Raw genomic sequence first — 23,876 nt, forward strand, 5'->3', positions numbered from 1 at the left:
GCTCTGAGCCCCCCAGTAAGGCTACAGGGCCTCCAGCACCCCAACATAACCCCATAGGGTCCCTGAGCCCCCCAGTAAGGCTACAGGGCCTCCAGCACCCCAACATAACCCCATAGGGTCCCTGAGCCCCCCAGTAAGCTACAGGGCCTCCAGCACCCCAACATAACCCCATAGGGTCCCTGAGCCCCCAGTAAGGCTACAGGGCCTCCAGCACCCCAACATAACCCCATAGGGTCTCTGAGCCCCCAGTAACGCTACAGGGCCTCCAGCACCCCAACATAACCCCATAGGGTCCCTGAGCCCCCCAGTAAGGCTACAGGGCCTCCAACACCCCAACATAACCCCATAGGGTCCCTGAGCCCCCCAGTAAGGCTACAGGGCCTCCAGCACCCCAACATAACCCCATAGGGTCCCTGAGCCCCCCAGTAAGGCTACAGGGCCTCCAGCACCCCAACATAACCCCATAGGGTCCTGAGCCCCCAGTAAGGCTACAGGGCCTCCAACACCCCAACATAACCCCATAGGGTCCCTGAGCCCCCCATAAGGCTACAGGGCTCTAGCCCCCCAACATAACCCCATAGGGGCTCCTGAGCCCCCCAGTAAGGCTACAGGGCCTCCAACACCCCAACATAACCCCATAGGGTCTCTGAGCCCCCCAGTAAGCTACAGGGCCTCCAGCACCCCAACATAACCCCATAGGGTCCCTGAGCCCCCCAGTAAGGCTACAGGGCCTCCAGCACCCCAACATAAGCCCATAGGGTCTCTGAGCCCCCAGTAAGCTACAGGGCCTCCAGCACCCCAACATAACCCCATAGGGTCCCTGAGCCCCCCAGTAAGGCTACAGGGCCTCCACACCCCAACATAACCCCATAGGGTCCCTGAGCCCCCAGTAAGGCTACAGGGCCTCCAGCACCCCAACATAACCCCATAGGGTCTCTGAGCCCCCCAGTAAGCTACAGGGCCTCCAGCACCCCAACATAACCCCATAGGGTCCCTGAGCCCCCCATCCCACCCCAATGGATGTCGGGATGCACCTTTGGGTGCCAACGCCTCCAACTTGGGTCCACTTCTCAGCCCTTTTGGCACTTCCTGACCAACCCTCCCAATTTCCAGCCTCACCCCCCCCCCATCAAACCCCCCCCCCCCATCATTTAGGGGTGCTGAAGCCTCCCTCCCCGATTTCCCTGCAGGGGGAGGTGATGAATCTGCTGATGTTCCTTTCGACGTGGGACGGCAAGGTGCCGCAGCCAGCCATCCTCAAACCTCGCCCGCTCTGGACGGGGAAGCAGATCTTCTCGCTCATCATCCCTGGTCACATCAACTGCATCCGAACCCACAGCACCCACCCCGACGACGAGGACAGCGGGCCCTACAAGCACATCTCCCCAGGGGACACCAAGGTTGGGGGGGGTCCCGGAAGGGTCCGGGGGTCCTGAAGGAGTGGGGTTGGGGGGGTTGGGGGGGGTATTTAGGGGGGTTTATTAGAGTCGCTATGGTGTCACTGGGGGGGCTCAGAGACCCTAAATAGGGGGGTATTGGAGACCCCGTAGTGGTGCTTGGGGTATTCTGGGGGCTCAGAGCCCCCGTAGTGTGATTTTGGGGGGGAGGGGGACTCGGAGCCCCCATAGCGTTGCTGGGGACTTACAGACCCCATAGGGGTAGTTGGGAGTGTCCTAGGGGGGCTCAGGGACCCTATGGGGTTATGTTGGGGTGCTGGAGGCCCTGTAGCCTTACTGGGGGGCTCAGGGACCCTATGGGTTATGTTGGGGTGTGGAGGCCCTGTAGCCTTACTGGGGGGCTCAGGGACCCTATGGGGTTATGTTGGGGTGTTGGAGGCCCTGTAGCCTTACTGGGGGGCTCAGAGACCCTATGGGGTTATTGGGACCGTGTGGAGTGCTTGGGTATCTGGGGGGCTCAGGGGACCCCGTAGTGGGTTTTGTTGGGGGGGGGACTCGAGCCCATAGCTTGCTGGGGGACTCAGACCCTATGGGGTATGTTGGGGTGTACCTTAGGGGGGCTCAGGGACCCTATGGGGTTATGTTGGGGTGTTGGAGGCCCTGTAGCCTTACTGGGGGGCTCAGGGACCCTATGGGGTTATGTTGGGGTGCTGGAGGCCCTGTAGCCTTGCTGGGGGCTCAGGGACCCTATGGGGTTATGTTGGGGTGCTGGAGGCCCTGTAGCCTTACTGGGGGTCTCAGAGACCCCGATGAGGTGTTTTTGGGTATTGGAGACCCCGTAGGATTATTTGGGGGGACTCAGAGCCCTCATAGCAGTGTTGGGAGGCTTGGAGACGGCAGAGCGTTATTTTGGGGGGACTCAGAGACCCCAGAGGGATATGGGGCGGCACAGAGACCCCATAGGGTTATTTTGGGATATTGGAGATCCTGTACTGTTATTGGGGGGTTCAAAGACCCCATGAGGTGTATTTGGGGGGTGTCCTGGGGAGCTCGAGACCCCAGAGTGTTATTGGGGTGGGGGGCTCAGAGACCTCATAGGGTTACTTGTGGTATTGGAGACCCCATGGGGTTATTTTGGGTGGGGGGTGGTTCAGTGACCCCATAGGGAATCCCCATAGAATTACTGGGGGGGGGCGTTCTGTGGGGTCAGAGACCCCATCCCATTATTTGGGGGCTCAGTGACCCCATAGGGTTACTGGGGGAGGGCTCAGAACCCCTGTAGAGTTCCTTTGGGATATTGCAGACCCCATACCCTTATTTTGGAGACTCAGTGACCCCATAGGGTTGCCTTGAGGTATTGGAACCCCCATAGAATTACTGGGGCTGAAGGGGGCTGGGATGTTCTGTGGGGTCAGAGACCCCTACCGTTATTTGTGGGCTCAGTGACCCCATAGGGTTATTGGGGGGGGGTTCAGAACCCCTGTAGAGTTCCTTTGGGATATTGAAGACCCCATGGAGTTATTGTGGGGCTCAGTGACCCCATAGGGTTATGGGGGGAGACTCAGAACCCCTGTGGAATTCCTTTGGGATATTGAAGACCCCATAGCATTATTTGGGGGCTCAGTGACCCCATAGGGATATGGGGGGGGGCTCAGAACCCCTGTAGAGTTCCTTTGGGATATTGAGACCCCATAGCCTTATTTGGGGGCTCAGTGACCCATAGGGTTATGGGGGGGCGCTCAGAACCCTTGTAGAGTTCCTTTGGGATATTGAAGACCCCATAGCATTATTTGGGGGCTCAGTGACCCCATAGGGTTATGGGGGGGGGCTCAGAACCCCTGTGGAGTTCCTTTGGGATATTGAAGACCCCATAGCATTATCTGGGGGCTCAGTGACCCCATAGGGTTATGGGGGGGGGCTCAGAACCCCTGTGGAGTTCCTTTGGGATATTGAAGACCCCTCATACCGGGCATTATCTGGGGGCTCAGTGACCCCATAGGGTTATTGGGGGGGGGGCTCAGAACCCCTGTGGAGTTCCTTTGGGATATTGAAGACCCCATAGCATTATTCTGGGGCTCAGTGACCCCATAGGGGCTAGTGACCCCATAGGGTTATGGGGGGTGGCTCAGAACCCCTGTGGAGTTCCTTTGGGATATTGGAGACCCCATAGCATTATCTGGGGGCTCAGTGACCCCATAGGGTTGCCTTGAGGTATTGGAACCCCCATAGAATTACTGGGGCTGAAGGGGGCTGGGATGTTCTGTGGGGTCAGAGACCCCCTACCGTTATTTGGGGGCTCAGTGACCCATAGGGTTATTGGGGGGGGTTCAGTACCCCTGTAGAGTTCCTTTGGGATATTGCAGACCCCATAGCATTATTTGGGGACTCAGTGACCCCATAGGGTTATGGGGGGGGGGGGCTCAGGACCCCTGTGGAGTTCCTTTGGGATATAGCAGACCCCATAGCATTATTTGGGGGCTCAGTGACCCCATAGGGTTATGGGGAGGGGCTCAGAACCCCTGCGGAGTTCCTTTGGGATATTGCAGACCCCATAGCATTATTTGGGGGCTCAGTGACCCCATAGGGTTATGGGGAGGGGCTCAGAACCCCTGTGGAGTTCCTTTGGGATATTGCAGACCCCATAGCATTATTTGGGGGCTCAGTGACCCCATAGGGTTATGGGGGGGGCTCAGAACCCCTGTAGAGTTCCTTTGGGATATTGAAGACCCCATAGCATTATTTGGGGACTCAGTGACCCCATAGGGTTATGGGGGGGGCTCAGAACCCCTGTGGAGTTCCTTTGGGATATTGCAGACCCCATAGAGTTGCTGTGGGGCTCGGAGGCTCCATGGCCTTACTGTGAAGTACTGCTGATCCCGCAGCGTTATTGGGAGGGGGCTCCGATTCCCCCCTAGCGTTACCGGCTGGGTCGGGGGGGGGGGGTTCAGCTTTTTGGGGGTTTCCTGCCTACTGCCCCCCCCTGCGAGGCTTTTTTCCCCCACACGCAGGTGGTGGTGGAGAACGGGGAGCTGATCATGGGCATCCTGTGCAAGAAGTCCCTGGGCACCTCGGCCGGCTCGCTGGTGCACATCTCCTACCTGGAGATGGGCCACGACACCACCAGGCTCTTCTACAGCAACATCCAGACCGTCATCAACAACTGGCTGCTCATCGAGGGTAGGGGGGGCTGGGGGCTGCGGGGGCTTTGGGGTGGGGGGGGTTTGGGGTGGGTGGGGGGTTGGGGTGGGTGGGGGGTGGGGGGGGTTTGGGGTGGGTGGGGGGTTTGGGGTGGGCGGGGGCTGGGGGCTGGGGGGGGTTTGGGGTGGGCTGGGGCTGGGGGGGGTTTGGGGTGGGGGGGGGTTTGGGGTGGGTGGGGGCTGGGGGCTTGGGGGGCTTTGGGGTGGGGGGGCTGGGGGCTGTGGGGGTTTTGGGGTGGGCTGGGGCTGGGGGCTGGGGGGGCTTTGGGGTGGGGGGGGTTGGGGTGGACTGGGGCTGGGGGGGTTTGGGGTGGGTGGGGGCTGGGGGCTGGGGGGGGCTTTGGGGTGGGCTGGGGCTGGGGGGGGTTTGGGGTGGGTGGGGGCTGGGGGCTGTGGGGGTTTTGGGATGGGGGGGGGTTTAGGGTGGGCTGGGGCTGGGGGGGGTTTGGAGTGGGTGGGGGCTGGAGGCTGGGGGGGCTTTGGGGTGGGGGGGGTTTGGGGTGGATGGGGGCTGGGGGCTCTGGGGGGGGGATTTGGGGTGGGTGGGGACTGGGGGCTGGGGGGGCTTTGGGGTGGGGGGGTTTGGGTGTGGGCGGGTGGGATCTCGGGGGGGGGGGGGTTGGGGTGGGCGGGGGCTGGGGGCTCTGGGGGGGGTTGGCGGTGGGTGGGGGCTTGGGGGGGTTTGGGGTGGGCGGGGGGTTGGGGGGGTTTGGGGAGGGCTGGGGGCTGGGGGGGGTTGGGGAGGGCGGGGGCTGGGGGCTGGGGGCTGGGGGGCGTTTGGGGTGGGTGGAGGCTGGGGGTTGGGGGGCTTTGGGGTGGGGTGGGGGCTCGGGGGGGGTTGAGGTGGGCGGTGGGGTCTGGGGGGAGCTGCGGAGGGGTGGATGGGGAGTGTTGGGGGTTCTGTGGGGTGTGAGGAGGTTGGGGGGGGCTGGGTGGGGTGTGTGGGGGCTTTGGGGGCTTGTCTTGGGGGGAGGGGGGAGGGGATATGGGTTCTTGTGGGGTTGGGGATGTAGGGGGGCCGTTGGGGGGGTGTGAGGGGACGTGGATGGGAGTGGATGTGGGATGTGGGGGGGCCCCCACCGCTTTATGGCACAGTGGGAACCCAGGGACGTGAGGACAACCCCCACCCCAACCTCTCCCCAGTTTCAGGCCAGACTGACGCCCCCTCCTCCATCATGGAACCCCCGTAGAATTACTGGGGGGGGGGGGGGGGGGCGTTCTGTGGGGTCAGAGACCCCCTACCATTATTTGGGGGCTCAGTGACCCCATAGGGATATGGGGGGGGGCTCAGAACCCCTGTGGAGTTCCTTTGGGATATTGAAGACCCCATAGCATTATTTGGGGGCTCAGTGACCCCATAGGGTTATTGGGGGAGGGCTCAGAACCCCTGTGGAGTTCCTTTGGGATATTGCAGACCCCATAGCATTATCTGGGGGCTCAGTGACCCCATAGGGTTATGGGGGGGGGCTCAGAACCCCTGTGGAGTTCCTTTGGGATATTGAAGACCCCATAGCATTATTTGGGGGCTCAGTGACCCCATAGGGTTATGGGGGGTGGCTCAGAACCCCTGTGGAGTTCCTTTGGGATATTGCAGACCCCATAGCATTATTTTGGGGCTCAGTGACCCCATAGGATTATTGGGGGAGGGCTCAGAACCCCTGTGGAGTTCCTTTGGGATATTGCAGACCCCATAGCATTATCTGGAGGCTCAGTGACCCCATAGGTTTATTGGGGGAGGGCTCAGAACCCCTGTGGAATTCCTTTGGGATATTGCAGACCCCATACCATTATCTGGGGGCTCAGTAACCCCATAGGGTTGCCTTGAGGTATTGGAACCCCCATAGAATTACTGGGGGGGGGGGGGGAGGGACATTCTGTGGGGTCAGAGACCCCATACTCCCCATTTTATGCCATAACAGGCACCTCTAAGGCACCCCCCCCCCCTTCAACCAGAGACCCCTTAGAGACCCACAGGGATTGGGGTCCAGATACGGGGTGGGAGTCTGCGCCCCCCCCCCCCCCCCTTCCCCCCCCCTTATGACCCCCATTTTTCACCCCCCCCCCCCACCCCGTCCCCCCCCAATCCCAGGTCACACCATTGGCATCGGGGACTCCATCGCTGATGCCAAGACGTACCAGGACATCCAGAACACCATCAAGAAAGCCAAGCAGGACGTCATCGAGGTGGGGGGCGGGGGGGGGTCTTGGGGTCCAGGGGCCTTTTGGGGGTGGGGGGGAGGGTTGGGGTCTGGGGGGATGGGAGAAATTGGGGGGGAGGCGGGGGGGTGTTGGGGTCCAGGGGCCTTTGGGGGTGGTGGGGAGGGTTGGGGTCCGGGGGGATGGGAGAAATTGGGGGGAGGGGGGGAGGGTTGGGGTCCGGGGGGATGGGAGAAATTGGGGGGGGGGGGGGGCGGGGGGGTCTTGGGGTCCAGGGGCCTTTGGGGGGTGGGGGGAAGGGTTGGGGTCCGGGGGGATGGGAGAAATTGGGGGGGCGGGGGGGGCGGGGGGGTGTTGGGGTCCTGGGGCCTTTGGGGGGCGGGGGGGAGTGTTGGGGTCCGGGGGGATGGGAGAAATTGGGGGGGCGGGGGGGGCGGGGGGGGTGTTGGGGTCCAGGGGCCTTTGGGGGGTGGGGGGGAGGGTTGGGGTCCGGGGGGGATGGGAGAAATTGGGGGGTGTGGGGGGGGGCGGGGGGGTCCAGGGGCCTTTGGGGGGTGGGGGGGAGGGTTGGGGTCCGGGGGGATGGGAGGAAATTGGGGGTGGGGGGGGCAGAGGGCTGGGGGATGGGGGGATTTGGGGGATTTGGAGTCTGGGGTTGAGATTTGTGGGGTCTGTGGGGCGTTTGGGGGGGGGGGGGGGATTGGGAATTGGGGGCGGGGGGGGTCGTGGGATTTGGGGTTTTTTTTTTTTGAGGGTGTGGAGGGAGCTGGGAGGTGTGGGGTCAGGGGGGGATTTGGGGTCGGGGTCGGTTGGGGGTCTGCGGGGGGATTTGGGGGGTGGGGGCTCCTGGGTGGGTTTGGGATCGGGGGAGGGGGGGGATGGGGGGGGACTGGGGAGCTTGGTGGGGGGGCTTTGGGGTCTGGGGTTTGTCGGGTGGGATTTGGGATCTGCAGGGATTTGGGGTCCTTCTGCGGGGTTTCGAGTCTTTCTGTCTCTGTGGGTTTGTGGGGTCCTCTGTGGGAGTTCGGTGCCGTTTATGGGATTTTGGGGTTCCTACGTGAGGTTTTGTGCATCTCTACGAGATTTTGGGTCTCTCTGGGATATTGGTGTCTCTCTATGGGGTTTTGGTGCTCTCTATGGGGTTTTGGTGCTCTCTATGGGATTCTGCTGCTGTTTGGGGGATTTTTGGTCCCGTTTTGGGTTTTTCTCACCCCTCTCTTAGGTTTTGGGTCTCTCTGGGATATTGGTGTCCCTCTATGGGGTTTTGGTGCTCTCTATAGGATTTTGGTGCTCTCTACGGGATTCTGCTGCTGTTTTGGGGATTTTTGGTCCCATTTTGGGTTTTTCTCACCCCTCTCTTAGGTTTTTGGTCTCTATGGGGTTTTGGTGCTCTCTATGGGGTTTTGGTGCTCTATATAGGATTCTGCTGCTGTTTTGGGGATTTTTGGTCCCGTTTTGGGTTTTTCTCACCCCTCTCTTAGGTTTTGGGTCTCTCTGGGTTATTGGGGTCCTTCTATGGGCTTTTAGTGCTCTCTGTGGGGTTTCGGTGCGCTCTATGGGGTTTCGGTGCTCTCTATAGGATTTTGGTGCTCTCTACGGGATTCTGCTGCTGTTTGGGGGATTTTTGGTCCCATTTTGGGTTTTTCTCACCCCTCTCTTAGGTTTTTGGTCTCTATGGGGTTTTGGTGCTCTCTATGGGGTTTTGGTGCTCTCTATGGGATTCTGCTGCCGTTTGGGGGATTTTGGTCCCATTTTGGGTTTTTCTCACCCCTCTCTTAGGTTTTGGGTCTCTCTGGGTTATTGGGGTCCTTCTATGGGCTTTTAGTGCTCTCTGTGGGGTTTCAGTGCACTCTATGGGGTTTCGGTGCTCTCTATGGGGTTTTGGTGCTCTCTATGGGATTCTGCTGCCATTTGGGGGATTTTGGTCCCATTTTGGGTTTTTCTCACCCCTCTCTTAGGTTTTGGGTCTCTCTGGGTTATTGGGGTCCTTCTATGGGCTTTTAGTGCTCTCTATAGGATTCTGCTGCTGTTTGGGGGATTTTTGGTCCCGTTTTGGGTTTTTCTCACCCCTCTCTTAGGTTTTGGGTCTCTCTGGGATATTGGTGTCCCTCTATGGGGTTTTGGTGCTCTCTATAGGATTTTGGTGCTCTCTACGGGATTCTGCTGCTGTTTTGGGGATTTTTGGTCCCATTTTGGGTTTTTCTCACCCCTCTCTTAGGTTTTGGGTCTCTATGGGGTTTTGGTGCTCTCTATGGGGTTTTGGTGCTCTATATAGGATTCTGCTGCTGTTTTGGGGATTTTTGGTCCCGTTTTGGGTTTTTCTCACCCCTCTCTTAGGTTTTGGGTCTCTCTGGGTTATTGGGGTCCTTCTATGGGTTTTTGGTGCGCTCTGTGGGGTTTCGGTGCTCTCTATAGGATTTTGGTGCTCTCTATGGGATTCTGCTGCCGTTTTGGGGATTTTTGGTCCCGTTTTGGGTTTTTCTCACCCCTCTCTTAGGTTTTGGGTCTCTATGGGGTTTTGGTGCTCTCTATGGGGTTTTGGTGCTCTCTATGGGGTTTTGGTGCTCTCTATGGGGTTTTGGTGCTCTATATAGGATTCTGCTGCTGTTTTGGGGATTTTTGGTCCCGTTTTGGGTTTTTCTTGCCCCTCTCTTAGGTTTTGGGTCTCTCTGGGTTATTGGGGTCCTTCTATGGGCTTTTGGTGCTCTCTGTGGGGTTTCGATGCTCTCTATAGGATTTTGGTGCTCTCTATGGGATTCTGTTGCCGTTTTGGGGAATTTTGGTCCCGTTTTGGGTTTTTCTCACCCCTCTCTTAGGTTTTGGGTCTCTGTGGGGTTTTGGTGCGCTCTATGGGGTTTCGGTGCTCTCTATAGGATTTTGGTGCTCTCTATGGGATTCTGCTGCCATTTTGGGGATTTTGGTCCCGTTTTGGGTTTTTTCTCACCCCTCTTTTAGGTTTTGGGTCTCTCTGGGATATTGGTGTCCCTCTATGGGGTTTTGGTGCTCTCTATGGGCTTTTGGTGCTCTCTATGGGATTCTGTTGCCGTTTTGGGGAATTTTGGTCCCGTTTTGGGTTTTTCTCACCCCTCTCTTAGGTTTTGGGTCTCTGTGGGGTTTTGGTGCGCTCTATGGGGTTTCGGTGCTCTCTATAGGATTTTGGTGCTCTCTATGGGATTCTGCTGCCGTTTTGGGGATTTTTGGTCCCGTTTTGGGTTTTTCTCGCCCCTCTCTTGGATTCTGGGTCCCCAATCCCACCCTGGGTTGCCGCAGGTGATTGAGAAGGCCCACAACAACGAGCTGGAGCCCACCCCAGGCAACACGCTGCGGCAGACCTTTGAGAACCAGGTGAACCGCATCCTCAACGACGCCCGCGACAAAACCGGCTCCTCTGCCCAGAAATCCCTCTCTGAGTACAACAACTTCAAGTCCATGGTGGTCTCAGGGGCCAAGGGGTCCAAAATCAACATCTCCCAGGTATTTGGGGAGGGTCCTGGGCGGGTTGGGGGGGGTCCCCGTGAGCTCCGTGGGGTTTGGTGGATCTCGTGGAGGGGGGTCTGGCGATGGTCCGTGTGCTCCAAGGCCAACGTCTCCCAGTTTTGGGGGATCCTGGGGCATCTTTAGGGTTCCCAGGGGGTCTTGGGATCCTAGGGGGGACTGCAGGAGCTCTGTGGGTTTGGGGAGGGTACCTGTAGGGTTTGGTGGATCTCGTGGAGCGGGGTCTTTTTGGGGGGGTCTGGCGATGGTCCGTGTGCTCCAAGGCCAACGTCTCCCAGTTTTTGGGGGATCGTAGGGGTTCTTGGGGGGAGGGGGGGGGTCTTTGGGAGCTCTTGCAGGTTGGGGAGCGTTCCTGCTGGGTTTCGCACCCAAAGGTGCCCCCGGCCACCTCAACCTGCACCCCTTGTCCCGTCCCCGCTTGCAGGTGATCGCTGTGGTGGGGCAGCAGAACGTGGAAGGGAAGCGGATCCCGTTCGGGTTCAAGCACCGCACGCTGCCCCACTTCATCAAGGACGACTACGGCCCCGAGAGCCGCGGCTTCGTGGAGAACTCCTACCTGGCAGGGCTCACCCCCACCGAGTTCTTCTTCCACGCCATGGGCGGCCGGGAGGGGCTCATCGACACCGCCGTCAAGACGGCCGAGACCGGTGAGCGGCGGCTGCCTGGTGCTGGGGGGGGGGGGGGGGGGTCCAAGTATTGAGGGAGGGGGCCTTGCCAGTGTGTGGGGGCATCCTGCAGCGGGGGTGGGGGCCCAGCTGGTGGGGGAGGGGGGGGGGCCCAGCTGGTGGGGGGGGGGGGGGGGGACAGCTGTTGGGGAGGTGGGGGCCCAGCTGGTGGGGGGTGGGGTCCCAGATGTTGGGGGTGCAGGTGGGGGCCCAGCTGTTGGGGAGGTGGGGGCTCAGCTGTTGGGGAGTGGGGGTCCAGCTGTTGGGGAGGTGGGGGTCCAGCTGTTGGGGGATGGGTCCCAGCTGTTGGGGTTGGGGGTGAGGGCCCAGCTGTAGGGGGGGGGAGGGGCCCAGCTGGTGGGGGTGGGGCCACAGCTGTTTGGGAGGTGGGGCCACAGCTGTTGGGGGGTGGGGCCACAGCTGTTGGGGGTGGGGCCACAGCTGTTGGGGAGGTGGGGGCCCAGCTGGTGGGGGTGGGGGCCCAGCTGTTGGGGAGGTGGGGGCTCAGCTGTTGGGGGGTGGGGACCCACTTGTTGAGGGTGGGGCCACAGCTGTTGGAGGGTGGGGGCCCAGCTGTTGGGGGGTGGGAGCCCAGCTGTTGGGAGGTGGGGGCCCAGCTGTTGGGGGTGTGGGTGGGGGCCCAGCTGTTGGGGAGGTGGGGGTCCAGCTGTTGGGGGGTGGGGGCCCAGCTGTTGGGGTTGGGGGTGAGGGCCCAGCTGTGGGGGGTGGGGGCGCAGCTGTGGGGGGTGGGGGGTGGGGGCCCAGCTGGTGGGGGTGGGGGCCCAGCTGTTTGGGAGGTGGGGGCTCAGCTGTTGGGGGGTGGGGACCCACTTGTTGAGGGTGGGGCCACAGCTGTTGGAGGGTGGGGGCCCAGCTGTTGGTGGTTGGAGGCCCAGCTGTTGGGGAGGTGGGGTCCCAGCTGTTGGGGGGGTGGGGTCCCAGCTGTTGAGGAGGTGGGGGCCCAGCTAATGGGGGGTGGGGGCCCAGCTGTTGGGGTTGGGGGTGAGGGCCCAGCTGTGGGGGGTAGGGGCGCAGCTGTGGGGGGTGGGGGTCCAGCTGTTGAGGAGGTGGGGGCCCAGCTGTTGGGGTTGGGGGTGAGGGCCCAGCTGTGGGGGGTGGGGGCCCAGCTGGTGGGGGTGGGGGCCTAGCTGTTTGGGAGGTGGGGGCTCAGCTGTTGGGGGGTGGGGACCCACTTGTTGGGGGTTGGAGGCCCAGCTGTTGGGGAGGTGGGGGCCCAGCTGTTGGGGAGGTGGGGGCCCAGCTGTTGAGGGGGTGGGGGCCCAGCTGTTGAGGGGGTGGGGGCCCAGCTGTTGGGGTTGGGGGTGAGGGCCCAGCTGTGGGGGGTGGGGGCGCAGCTGTGGGGGTGGGGGGCCCAGCTGGTGGGGGTGGGGGCCCAGCTGTTTGGGAGGTGGGGGCTCAGCTGTTGGGGGGTGGGGACCCACTTGTTGAGGGTGGGACCACAGCTGTTGGAGGGTGGAGACCCAGCTGTTGGGGGTTGGAGGCCCAGCTGTTGGGGAGGTGGGGGCCCAGCTGTTCGGGGGGGGTGGGGGGTCCCAGTTGTTGGCGAGGTGGGGGTCCCACATGTTGGGGGGGGGGGCAGCTGTTGGGGGTGGGGGCCCAGCTGTTGGGGGTGGGGGTCCCAGCTGTTGGAGGGGTGGGGGTCCCAGCTGTTGGAGGTGGGGGTGGGGGCCCAGCTGTTGGAGGTGGGGGTGGGGGCCCAGCTGTTGGGGTGGTGGGGGCCCAGCTGTTGGGGGGGTGGGTACCCAGCTGTTGGGGGGGTGGGTACCCAGCTGTTGGGGGTGGGTGTGAGCTTGCCTGTTGGTGCGCCCACCTCTCAGCTCAGCCTGTTGAGACCCCGCCTCAAAACTCCCCTCGGACCCCTGGCTTCCCCCCATCTCAGAATGGCCCGGGTTGGACGGGACCTCAAGGATCACAAATCTCCAGCCCCCCACCACAGGCCACAAACCATTTCACACCAGCCCAGGCTGCCCAGGTCCCCATCAACCTGGCCTTGAGCACCTCCAGGGATGGACGGTGCATCCGCAGCCTCTCTGGCAGCTGTTCCAGCACCTCCCCGCTCTCCCTGCCCAGCATTTCCCCCCGACATCCCCCGACATCTTCCCTCCCTCAACTTCAAACCGTTTCCCCTTGTCGTGCGGTTACCAACCCTTTCAAAATTCCCCGGGTCTGACCGTGCCCCCCTCCCATCCTTCCCTCCCCCAGGGTACATCCAGCGCCGGCTGATCAAATCCATGGAGTCGGTGATGGTGAAGTATGACGCCACGGTGCGCAACTCCATCAACCAGGTGGTGCAGCTGCGCTACGGGGAGGACGGGCTGGCGGGGGAGAGCGTCGAGTTCCAGAACCTCGCCACCCTCAAGCCTTCCAACAAAGCCTTTGAGAAGAAGTAAGGACCCCGCCGGTACCCCAAAATCGCATCACGGGGTCCCCAAGCCGCCCCTCCCCTTGGCGGGTTGGGTTTTGGGGGGCTCTGGTTGCATCTCCACACACCAGGGCTTGTTTTGGGGTCCCCGATCCTCTCCTCAGCCCCAGATGCCAGTTGAGACCCAGCTTCAAAAATCCCCTCGGACCACGGGCTTCCCCCCATCACAGAGTGGCCTGGGTTGGAAGGGACCTCAAGGATCACAAATCTCCAGGGTTTTGGGGGCCCTGGTTGCCTCTCCCCACACCAGGGCCTATTTTAGGGTCCGTGATCCTCTCCTCTCCACACCAGGGTGTGTTTTGGGGTCCCCGTGATCCTCCTTCCTCCACATCAGGGAACATTTTGGGGTCCCCTATTCTCTCCTCCCCACATCAGGGCACATTTTGGGGTCCCCTATTCTCTCTTCCTCCCACCAGGGCAGATTTTGGGGTCCCCGTGCTCCTTCTCCCCACATCAGCGCACATTTTGGGGTTCCCATGCACCTCCTTCCCACACCAGGATGTGTTTTGGGGTCCCCAGTCCTCTCTTACTCACATCAGGGCACATTTTGGGGTCCCCAATCCTCTTTTCCTCACATCAGGGCACATTTTGGGGTCCCCGATCCTCTCCTCTCCCACACCAGGATGTGTTTTGGGGTCCCCATGCTCCTCCTCCCCACATCAGGGCACATTTTGGGGTCCCCATGCTCCTCCTCCCCACATCAGGGCACATTTTGGGGCCCCCTATCCTCTCTTCCTCACATCAGGGCACATTTTAGGGCCCCCTATCCTCTCTTCCTCACACCAGGACTCATTTTGGGGTCCCCTATCCTCTCTTCCCCACATCAGGGCACATTTTGGGGTCCCCAATTCTCTCTTCCTCGCATCAGGGCACATTTTGGGGTCCCCAATCCTCTCTTCTCCCACATCAGGACACATTTTGGGGTCCCCATGCTCCTCCTCCCCACATCAGGGCACATTTTTGGGCCCCCTATCCTCTCTTCCTCACATCAGGGCACATTTTGGGGTCCCCAATCCTCTCCTCTCCCACACCAGGATGTGTTTTGGGGTCCCCATGCTCCTCCTTCCCACATCAGGGCACATTTTGGGGTCCCCTATTCTCTCTTCCTCCCATCAGGGCACATTTTGGGGTCCCCAATTCTCTCTTCCTCCCATCAGGGCACATTTTGGGGTCCCCAATTCTCTCTTCCTCACATCAGGGCACATTTTGGGGTCCCCAATCCTTTCCTCTCCCACACCAGGATACATTTTTGGGCCCCCTATCCTCTCCTCCTCACATCAAGGCACATTCTGGGGTCCTCATTCTCCTCCTCCCCGCATCAGGACGCGTGTTGGGGTCTCCGCAGCCCCACAGCCTCCATCTGCCTCGTCCGATTGACATCACCACCCTCCCTTTTTCTCCATCGCACCAGGTTCAAATTCGACTACACCAACGAGCGTGCGCTGCGCCGGACGCTGCAGGAGGAGCTGGTGAAGGACATCCTCAGCAATGCCCACATCCAGAACGAGCTGGAGCGGGAGTTCGAGAGGATGCGCGAGGACCGCGAGGTGCTGCGTGTCATCTTCCCCACCGGTGACAGCAAGGTGACAGCGACAGCCTGATGCGCCTGTGACTGTTGTCGGGGCTCGGGGCTTTGTTTCGGGGGGGGGGGGGGGTTCGGATGGCTGTTCCCACCCTGTGGCTGTTGGTGGGTTCTTTTCGGGGTGTAGGTGGAGGTTGTCAGTGCGGTGTGCTGGGCATCCCTGTGGGGTGCCATCCTTTTGGGGGGCTGTGCCTTTGGGGTGTGGTTTTGGGGTATAGCGATGGTTTTGGGGGGTGTGAGGAGATTGTTGTTTGGGAGCTACCGCCGCTGGGGTGTCCGGGTGTTGTCAGGGTGTTGTTCTAGGGAGCCGTCAGGCTGATGTCAGGGTGTTGTTGGGGTGGTGTTGTTCTAGGGAACCGTCAGGCTGATGTCAAGGTGTTGTTGGGGTGTTGTTCTAGGGAACCGTCAGGCTGATGTCAAGGTGTTGTTGGGGTGGTGTTGTTCTAGGGAGCCGTCAGGCTGATGTCAGGATGTTGTTGGGGTGGTGTTGTTCTAGGGAACCGTCAGGCTGATGTCAAGGTGTTGTTGGGGTGTTGTTCTAGGGAACCGTCAGGCTGATGTCAGGGTGTTGTCAGGGTGGTGTTGTTCTAGGGAACCGTCAGGCTGATGTCAGGGTGTTGTTGGGGTGTTGTTCTAGGGAACCGTCAGGCTGATGTCAGGGTGTTGTTGGGGTGGTGTTGTTCTAGGGAGCTGTCAGGCTGATGTCAGGGTGTTGTCAGGGTGGTGTTGTTCTAGGGAGCCGTCAGGCTGATGTCAGGATGTTGTTGGGGTGGTGTTGTTCTAGGGAACCGTCAGGCTGATGTCAAGGTGTTGTTGGGGTGTTGTTCTAGGGAACCGTCAGGCTGATGTCAGGGTGTTGTTGGGGTGGTGTTGTCCTAGGGAACCGTCAGGCTGATGTCAGGGTGTTGTTGGGGTGGTTGTTCTAGGGAACTGTCAGGCTGATGTCAGGGTGTTGTTGGGGTGTTGTTCTAGGGAACCGTCAGGCTGATGTCAGGGTGTTGTTGGGGTGGTGTTGTTCTAGGGAGTCGTCAGGCTGATGTCAGGATGTTGTTGGGGTGGTGTTGTCCTAGGGAACCGTCAGGCTGATGTCAAGGTGTTGTTGGGGTGGTGTTGTTCTAGGGAGCCGTCAGGCTGATGTCAGGGTGTTGTTGGGGTGGTGTTGTTCTAGGGAGCCGTCAGGCTGATGTCAAGGTGTTGTTGGGGTGTTGTTCTAGGGAACCGTCAGGCTGATGTCAGGGTGTTGTTGGGGTGGTGTTGTCCTAGGGAACCGTCAGGCTGATGTCAGGGTGTTGTTGGGGTGTTGTTCTAGGGAACCGTCAGGCTGATGTCAGGGTGTTGTTGGGGTGTTGTTCTAGGGAACCGTCAGGCTGATGTCAGGGTGTTGTTGGGGTGTTGTTCTAGGGAACTGTCAGGCTGATGTCAGGGTGTTGTCAGGGTGGTGTTGTTCTAGGGAGCCGTCAGGCTGATGTCAGGGTGTTGTTGGGGTGGTGTTGTTCTAGGGAACCGTCAGGCTGATGTCAAGGTGTTGTTGGGGTGGTGTTGTTCTAGGGAACCGTCAGGCTGATGTCAGGGTGTTGTTGGGGTGGTGTTGTCCTAGGGAACCGTCAGGCTGATGTCAGGGTGTTGTTGGGGTGGTGTTGTTCTAGGGAACTGTCAGGCTGATGTCAGGGTGTTGTTGGGGTGGTGTTGTTCTAGGGAACCGTCAGGCTGATGTCAGGGTGTTGTTGGGGTGTGGTGGTGTTCTAGGGAACCGTCAGGCTGATGTCAGGGTGTTGTTGGGGTGGTGTTGTCCTAGGGAACCGTCAGGCTGATGTCAGGGTGTTGTTGGGGTGGTGTTGTTCTAGGGAGTCGTCAGGCTGATGTCAGGATGTTGTTGGGGTGGTGTTGTCCTAGGGAACCGTCAGGCTGATGTCAAGGTGTTGTTGGGGTGGTGTTGTTCTAGGGAGCCCTCAGGGTGTTGTTGGGGTGGTGTTGTTCTAGGGAGCCGTCAGGCTGATGTCAGGGTGTTGTTGGGGTGGTGTTGTTCTAGGGAACCGTCAGGCTGATGTCAGGGTGTTGTCAGGGTGGTGTTGTTCTAGGGAACCGTCAGGCTGATGTCAGGGTGTTGTTGGGGTGGTGGTGGTTCTAGGGAGCTGAGGCAAAGGTGTTGGGCTGATGTCAGGGTGTTGCTGCAGGGTGCTGTCACCCAAACGTCGGGGGGTTGTCAGGATGCTGTAGCAGGGAGTTGTCACCCAGACTGGGGTCTCTGTATCTGGGGGAGGGGTTGGGAGGCAGCTCCCTTTTTGGGGGTCTGTCGTCCCCTTTGATGCTCTGTTGCCCAGTCTTCAGATTTGGGGGGGGGGGGGGGGGATCTGGTCATTTTTTGGGGGTCACGATGTCTTTTTTTTGTTTGATGGGGGGGGGGGTCTGCAGGTGGTGCTGCCCTGTAACCTCCTGCGCATGATCTGGAACGCTCAGAAGATTTTTCACATCAACTCACGCCTGCCCTCCGACCTGCACCCCGTCAAGGTGGTGGAAGGTGAGAGGAGGGGGGGGGGGGACCCCAAAAATGTTTCGGGAGACCCCTCTGGAGGCGCTGGGAGACGCCAAGGGGGGATTTAGGGGACTTGAGAAACACCCCCATCTGCCTCCCCTTTCCTCTCCCCCCCCCGTAAAAAAAAGCTCAGGGATCCCTTGAAGAGACTGGAGGACCCCCAAAAAGAACTTGGAAACCCAGGAAAGATCATGAGGACCCCAAGGGGAAGCTAAGGGACCCCATAAGGAACTTGGAGACTCAAAGAAAGTGCTTAGAGACCCCAAGGAGGAACTTGAGGACCCCATAAGGAGCTCAGTGTCCCCAGGGAGGAACTTGAGGACCCCGTGAGGAGCTCAGTGTCCCCAAGGAGGAACTTGAGGACCCCGTAAGGAGCTCAGTGTCCCCGGGGAGGAACTTGAGGACCCCGTAAGGAGCTCAGTGTCCCCAAGGAGGAACTTGAGGACCCCGTAAGGAGCTCAGTGTCCCCAAGGAGGAACTTGAGGACCCCATAAGGAGCTCAGTGTCCCCGGGGAGGAACTTGAGGACCCCATAAGGAGCTCAGTGTCCCCAGGGAGGAACTGGAGGACCCCGTAAGGAGCTCAGTGTCCCCAAGGAGGAACTTGAGGACCCCATAAGGAGCTCAGTGTCCCCAAGGAGGAACTTGAGGACCCCGTAAGGAGCTCAGTGTCCCCGGGGAGGAACTTGAGGACCCCGTAAGGAGCTCAGTGTCCCCAAGGAGGAACTTGAGGACCCCGTAAGGAGCTCAGTGTCCCCAAGGAGGAACTTGAGGACCCCGTAAGGAGCTCAGTGTCCCCAGGGAGGAACTTGAGGACCCCGTAAGGAGCTCAGTGTCCCCAAGGAGGAACTTGAGGACCCCATAAGGAGCTCAGTGTCCCCAAGGAGGAACTTGAGGACCCCATAAGGAGCTCAGTGTCCCCAAGGAGGAACTTGAGGACCCCATAAGGAGCTCAGTGTCCCCAAAGAGGAACTTGAGGACCCCATAAGGAGCTCAGTGTCCCCGGGGAGGAACTTGAGGACCCCATAAGGAGCTCAGTGTCCCCGGGGAGGAACTTGAGGACCCCGTAAGGAGCTCAGTGTCCCCAAGGAGGAACTTGAGGACCCCGTAAGGAGCTCAGTGTCCCCAAGGAGGAACTTGAGGACCCCGTAATGAGCTCAGTGTCCCCAGGGAGGAACTTGAGGACCCCGTAAGGAGCTCAGTGTCCCCGGGGAGGAACTTGAGGACCCCGTAAGGAGCTCAGTGTCCCCAAGGAGGAACTTGAGGACCCCATAAGGAGCTCAGTGTCCCCAAGGAGGAACTTGAGGACCCCGTAAGGAGCTCAGTGTCCCCAAGGAGGAACTTGAGGACCCCGTAAGGAGCTCAGTGTCCCCAAGGAGGAACTTGAGGACCCCGTAAGGAGCTCAGTGTCCCCGGGGAGGAACTTGAGGACCCCGTAAGGAGCTCAGTGTCCCCAAGGAGGAACTTGAGGACCCCATAAGGAGCTCAGTGTCCCCAAGGAGGAACTTGAGGACCCCGTAAGGAGCTCAGTGTCCCGGGGGAGGAACTTGAGGACCCCATAAGGAGCTCAGTGTCCCCAAGGAGGAACTTGAGGACCCCATAAGGAGCTCAGTGTCCCCAAGGAGGAACTTGAGGACCCCGTAAGGAGCTCAGTGTCCCCAAGGAGGAACTTGAGGACCCCGTAAGGAGCTCAGTGTCCCCAAGGAGGAACTTGAGGACCCCATAAGGAGCTCAGTGTCCCCGGGGAGGAACTTGAGGACCCCGTAAGGAGCTCAGTGTCCCCGGGGAGGAACTTGAGGACCCCGTAAGGAGCTCAGTGTCCCCGGGGAGGAACTTGAGGACCCCGTAAGGAGCTCAGTGTCCCCGGGGAGGAACTTGAGGACCCCGTAAGGAGCTCAGTGTCCCCGGGGAGGAACTTGAGGACCCCATAAGGAGCTCAGTGTCCCCAAGGAGGAACTTGAGGACCCCGTAAGGAGCTCAGTGTCCCCGGGGAGGAACTTGAGGACCCCGTAAGGAGCTCAGTGTCCCCGGGGAGGAACTTGAGGACCCCGTAAGGAGCTCAGTGTCCCCAGGGAGGAACTTGAGGACCCCATAAGGAGCTCAGTGTCCCCAAGGAGGAACTTGAGGACCCCGTAAGGAGCTCAGTGTCCCCAAGGAGGAACTTGAGGACCCCGTAAGGAGCTCAGTGTCCCAGGGAGGAACTTGAGGACCCCGTAAGGAGCTCAGTGTCCCCGGGGAGGAACTTGAGGACCCCGTAAGGAGCTCAGTGTCCCCAAGGAGGAACTTGAGGACCCCGTAAGGAGCTCAGTGTCCCCAAGGAGGAACTTGAGGACCCCATAAGGAGCTCAGGGACCCCCAGAACAGACTTGGAGACCCCAGGCGTAGTTGCTCAGGGACCTTCAGAAGGAACTTGAGGTCCACAGGAGGAACCCAGGGATCCCCAAAGGAACTTGAGGGGCTCACGGACCCCCAGAAGGAGCTCATGGGCACCCAGAACAAGCTCGAAGACCTCAGGGCCCCCTCGAAAGAACTCGAGGTCCCCATAAGGTGGCGTTGGATGATCCACGGACCCCAATAACAGCTCTGAAGTGACCTGGGGTCCCCCCGCCTTGCCTCCTCCTCCCCAATTCCAGGCGTGAAGGAGCTGAGCCGTAAGCTGGTGATCGTCAATGGGGAGGACCCTCTGAGCAGGCAGGCGCAGGAAAACGCCACGCTGCTCTTCAACATCCACCTGCGCTCCACGCTCTGCAGCCGCCGCATGGTGGAGGAGTTCAGACTGAGCGGGGAGGCCTTCGACTGGCTGCTGGGGGAGATCGAGTCCAAGTTCAACCAGGCCATCGTGAGCGAGATTCGGGGGGTGGGAGGCCCTGGGGGGGGGTCCTCCCGTGTGTCCCGGTGGCTCCCCATTGAGGTGGAGGGACAGATTTGGGGGGTGTAAGGTCACATTTGGGGACGTGAGGTGGTCTTGATGTTCCCCCCGCGTGTCCCCATGTCTCCCAGTGAAGGAGGAGTGCCCTGTTTGGAGGCCGTGGGGACTGAATTGGGGTCATCGGGTGGTCTTGGGGTCTTCCCGCGTGTCCCAAATTCTCCCCGTGGAGATGTAAGATCAGATTGGGGGGGGGGTGTAAGGATGGATTTTGGGGGTTGTAGGATCAGATTTGGGGGTTGTAGGGTCAGATTTGGGGGATGTAGGGTCAGATTTGGGATCATCAGTTGGCCCTGGTGTTCCCCCCATGTGTCCCCACGTCTCCTAGTGAAGGTGGAGGGCCGTATTTGGAGGGTATAGGGACTGACTTGGGGTCATTCAGTGGTCTTGGCATCCCCCAGTGTGTCCCATTTGCTCCCCACGGAGATGTGTGGGGTTGGATTTTGGGGCCCAGGACCACTTTGGGACCACATTCGGGACCCTTGAGGGTCTAGAACCTGGTGCTGGTGTCCAGGACCACCTTTGGGACCTTCTTAGGACGTGATTCTGACCCCCCCAGGCTCACCCCGGCGAGATGGTGGGTGCACTGGCAGCGCAGTCCCTGGGGGAACCGGCCACGCAGATGACCCTCAACACCTTCCACTACGCTGGTGTGTCAGCCAAGAACGTCACGCTGGGCGTCCCACGGCTGAAGGAGCTCATCAACATCTCCAAGAAACCCAAAACTCCATCACTCACCGTCTTCCTGCTGGGACAGAGCGCCCGCGATGCTGAACGTGCCAAGGTGGGACCTGGGGACAGCCCTGCGGTGGCCTGGTGGCCCCCGTGGCCTGGTGGTCCTTTGGTGGCCTTCGTGTCCTGGTGGTCCTTTGGTGGTCCTTTGGTGGCCCTTTGGTGGCCCTTTGGTAGCCCCCGTGTCCTAGTGGTCCTTTGGTGGTCCTTTGGTGGTCCTTTGGTGGTCCTTTGGTGGCCCTTTGGTGGCCCCCGTGTCCTAGTGGTCCTTTGGTGGTCCTTTGGTGGTCCTTTGGTGGCCCTTTGGTGGCCCCCGTGTCCTAGTGGTCCTTTGGTGGTCCTTTGGTGGTCCTTTGGTGGTCCTTCGGTGGCCTCCGTGTCCTGGTGGTCCTTTGGCCCCGTGTCCTCATGGCCCACTGGTGGCCCCCCGTGTCCTGTTGGTCCTTTGGTGGCCCCCCGTGTCCTGTTGGTCCTTTGGTGGCCCCCCGTGTCCTGTTGGTCCTTTGGTGGCCCCCCGTGTCCTGTTGGTCCTTCGGTGGCCCCCCGTGTCCTGGTGGTCCTTCGGTGGCCCCCCGTGTCCTGGTGGTCCTTTTGTGGCCCCTGTGTCTTGGTGGTCCTTTGATGGCTCCATGTCCTGGTGGCCCTTTGGTGGTCCTTTGGTGGCCCCGTGTCCTGGTGGCCCACTGGTGGCCCCCGTGTCCTGGTGGCCCTTTGGTGGCCCCCGTGTCCTGGTGGTCCTTCGGTGGCCCTTTGGTGGTCCTTTGGTGGCCTCTGTGTCCTGGTGGTCCTTTGGCCCCGTGTCCTGGTGGTCCTTTGGTGGCCCCCGTGTCCTCATGGCCCACTGGTGGCCCCCCGTGTCCTGGTGGCCCTTTGGTGGCCCTTTGGTGGTCCTTTGGTGGCCCCCCGTGTCCTGGTGTTCCTTTGGTGGCCCCCCGTGTCCTGGTGCTCCTTTGGTGGTCCTTTGGTGGCCCCCATGTCCTGGTGTTCCTTTGGTGGCCCCGTGTCCTGGCGGCCCTTTGGCGGCCCTTTGGCGGCCCTTTGGCGGCCCTTTGGCGGCCCTTTGGTGGCCCTTTGGTGGTCCTTTGGTGGCCCCCCGTGTCCTGGTGTTCCTTTGGTGGCCCTGTGTCCTGGTGGCCCTTTGGTGGTCCTTTGGTGGCCCCCGTGTCCTGGCGGCCCTTTGGTGGCCCCATGTCTTGGTGCCCCACTGGTGGCCCCGTGACTCTTTGTGTCTCTGTGGCATCGTGGCCCACTGGTGGCCCCGTGTCCTCGCACCCTGATGCTGACCCTGTGTCTCTGTGTCCTCATAGCCCTGCAGCGGTGGCCACTGACTCCACATCCCCGTGACCCCCTGTGTCCTCATGACCTGATGCTGACCACCACCCCTTTTTCCCCCCCCCCAGGACATCCTGTGCCGCCTGGAGCACACCACCCTGCGCAAGGTGACAGCCAACACTGCCATCTACTACGACCCCAACCCGCAGAGCACGGTGGTGGCCGAGGACCAGGAGTGGGTCAACGTTTACTACGAGATGCCGGACTTCGACGTCAGCCGCATCTCTCCCTGGCTGCTCCGCATCGAGCTGGACCGCAAGCACATGACGGACCGCAAGCTGACCATGGAGCAGATCGCCGAGAAGATCAACGCTGGTGGGTCCCCTTAGGGGCAGAGGGGGGGGGGTGTAAGGTTTCTTAGGGGTCCTGGAGGGTTTGGAGGGTCTTGGGAGTGGTTTTTGGGGGACCTGGAGGCTCCTAAGGGGGTTTGGAGGGTGCTGGGGGGAGGTCCTGGAGGTATTGTTTGGGGTCCTGAGGGGCTTCCTTGGGATTCTAGACCGTCCTGGGGGGCTTCCTTGGGATTCTAGACTGTCCTGGGGGGCTTCCTTGGCGTCCTGGGGGGGTTCTGAGGGTCTTGGGAGTGTTTCTTGAGGACCTGGGGTCTCCTAAGGGGGTTTGGAGGGTGTTGGGGGGAGGTCCTGGAGGTATTGTTTGGGGTCCTGAGGGGCTTCCTTGGGATTCTAGACCGTCCTGGGGGGCTTCCTTGGCGTCCTGGGGGGGTTTGGAGGGTCTTGGGAGTGTTTTTTGAGGGACCTGGGGTCTCCTAAGGGGGTTTGGAGGGTGCTGGGGGGAGGTCCTGGAGGTATTGTTTGGGGTCCTGAGGGGCTTCCTTGGGATTCTGGACCGTCCTGTGGGGCTTCCTTGGGATTCTAGACCGTCCTGGGGGCTTCCTTGGGATTCTAGACGGTCCTGGGGGCTTCCTTGGGATTCTAGATTGTCCTGGGGGCTTCCTTGGCGTCCTGGGGGGCTTCCTTGGCGTCCTGGGGGGCTTCCTTGGCGTCCTGGGGGGGTTTAGAGGGTCTTGGGAGTGTTTTTTGAGGGACCTGGGGTCTCTAAGGGGGTTTGGAGGGTGTTGGGGGGAGGTCCTGGAGGTGTTGTTTGGGGTCCTGAGGGGCTTCCTTGGGATTCTAGACCGTCCTGGGGGGCTTCCTTGACATCCTGGGGGGGGTTTGGAGGGTCATGGGAGGCTGCCTTGGGGCCCTAAGGGGTTTTGGAGGGTCCTTGAGGGGGTCCTAGGAGGTTTCTTGGAGGTCCTGGAGGGTCATGGGGGGCTTCTTTGGGGCTCTAGAGGAGTTTGGAGGGCTGGGGGGGGAGGGGGATTTGCTTTCGGGTCCTAGGATGGGCTTGAAGGGATCTGGGTGGGTGCTGGCTGGCTTCTTTGGGAGGCTTTTGGTGGGTCCTGGGTGTTTTGGGAGGGTT

The 23,876-nt window shown here is 60.6% G+C and overlaps 1 protein-coding gene across 1 annotated transcript in view; it reads left to right on the forward strand.

Moving 5' to 3' along the window:
• The first annotated feature begins 1,170 nt into the window (after positions 1 to 1,170).
• POLR2A (RNA polymerase II subunit A) overlaps positions 1,171 to 23,876 on the forward strand; it is a 33,262-nt gene continuing 10,556 nt past the window's right edge. The window contains exons 1-11 of the mRNA XM_085215059.1: positions 1,171 to 1,400; positions 4,406 to 4,574; positions 6,684 to 6,778; positions 10,022 to 10,225; positions 10,671 to 10,893; positions 13,135 to 13,318; positions 14,766 to 14,937; positions 17,349 to 17,454; positions 20,101 to 20,306; positions 20,953 to 21,177; positions 22,526 to 22,772. Of these exons, the coding sequence (XP_085071185.1) occupies positions 1,200 to 1,400; positions 4,406 to 4,574; positions 6,684 to 6,778; positions 10,022 to 10,225; positions 10,671 to 10,893; positions 13,135 to 13,318; positions 14,766 to 14,937; positions 17,349 to 17,454; positions 20,101 to 20,306; positions 20,953 to 21,177; positions 22,526 to 22,772 (2,032 nt within the window). The 5' untranslated portion in view covers positions 1,171 to 1,199. The remainder of the gene's footprint in view (positions 1,401 to 4,405; positions 4,575 to 6,683; positions 6,779 to 10,021; positions 10,226 to 10,670; positions 10,894 to 13,134; positions 13,319 to 14,765; positions 14,938 to 17,348; positions 17,455 to 20,100; positions 20,307 to 20,952; positions 21,178 to 22,525; positions 22,773 to 23,876) is intronic.

The sequence above is a fragment of the Meleagris gallopavo genome, unplaced genomic scaffold, assembly GCF_905368555.1.
Source record: "Meleagris gallopavo unplaced genomic scaffold, MGAL_WU_HG_1.1 scaffold_2, whole genome shotgun sequence".
Lineage (NCBI taxonomy): Eukaryota > Metazoa > Chordata > Aves > Galliformes > Phasianidae > Meleagris > Meleagris gallopavo.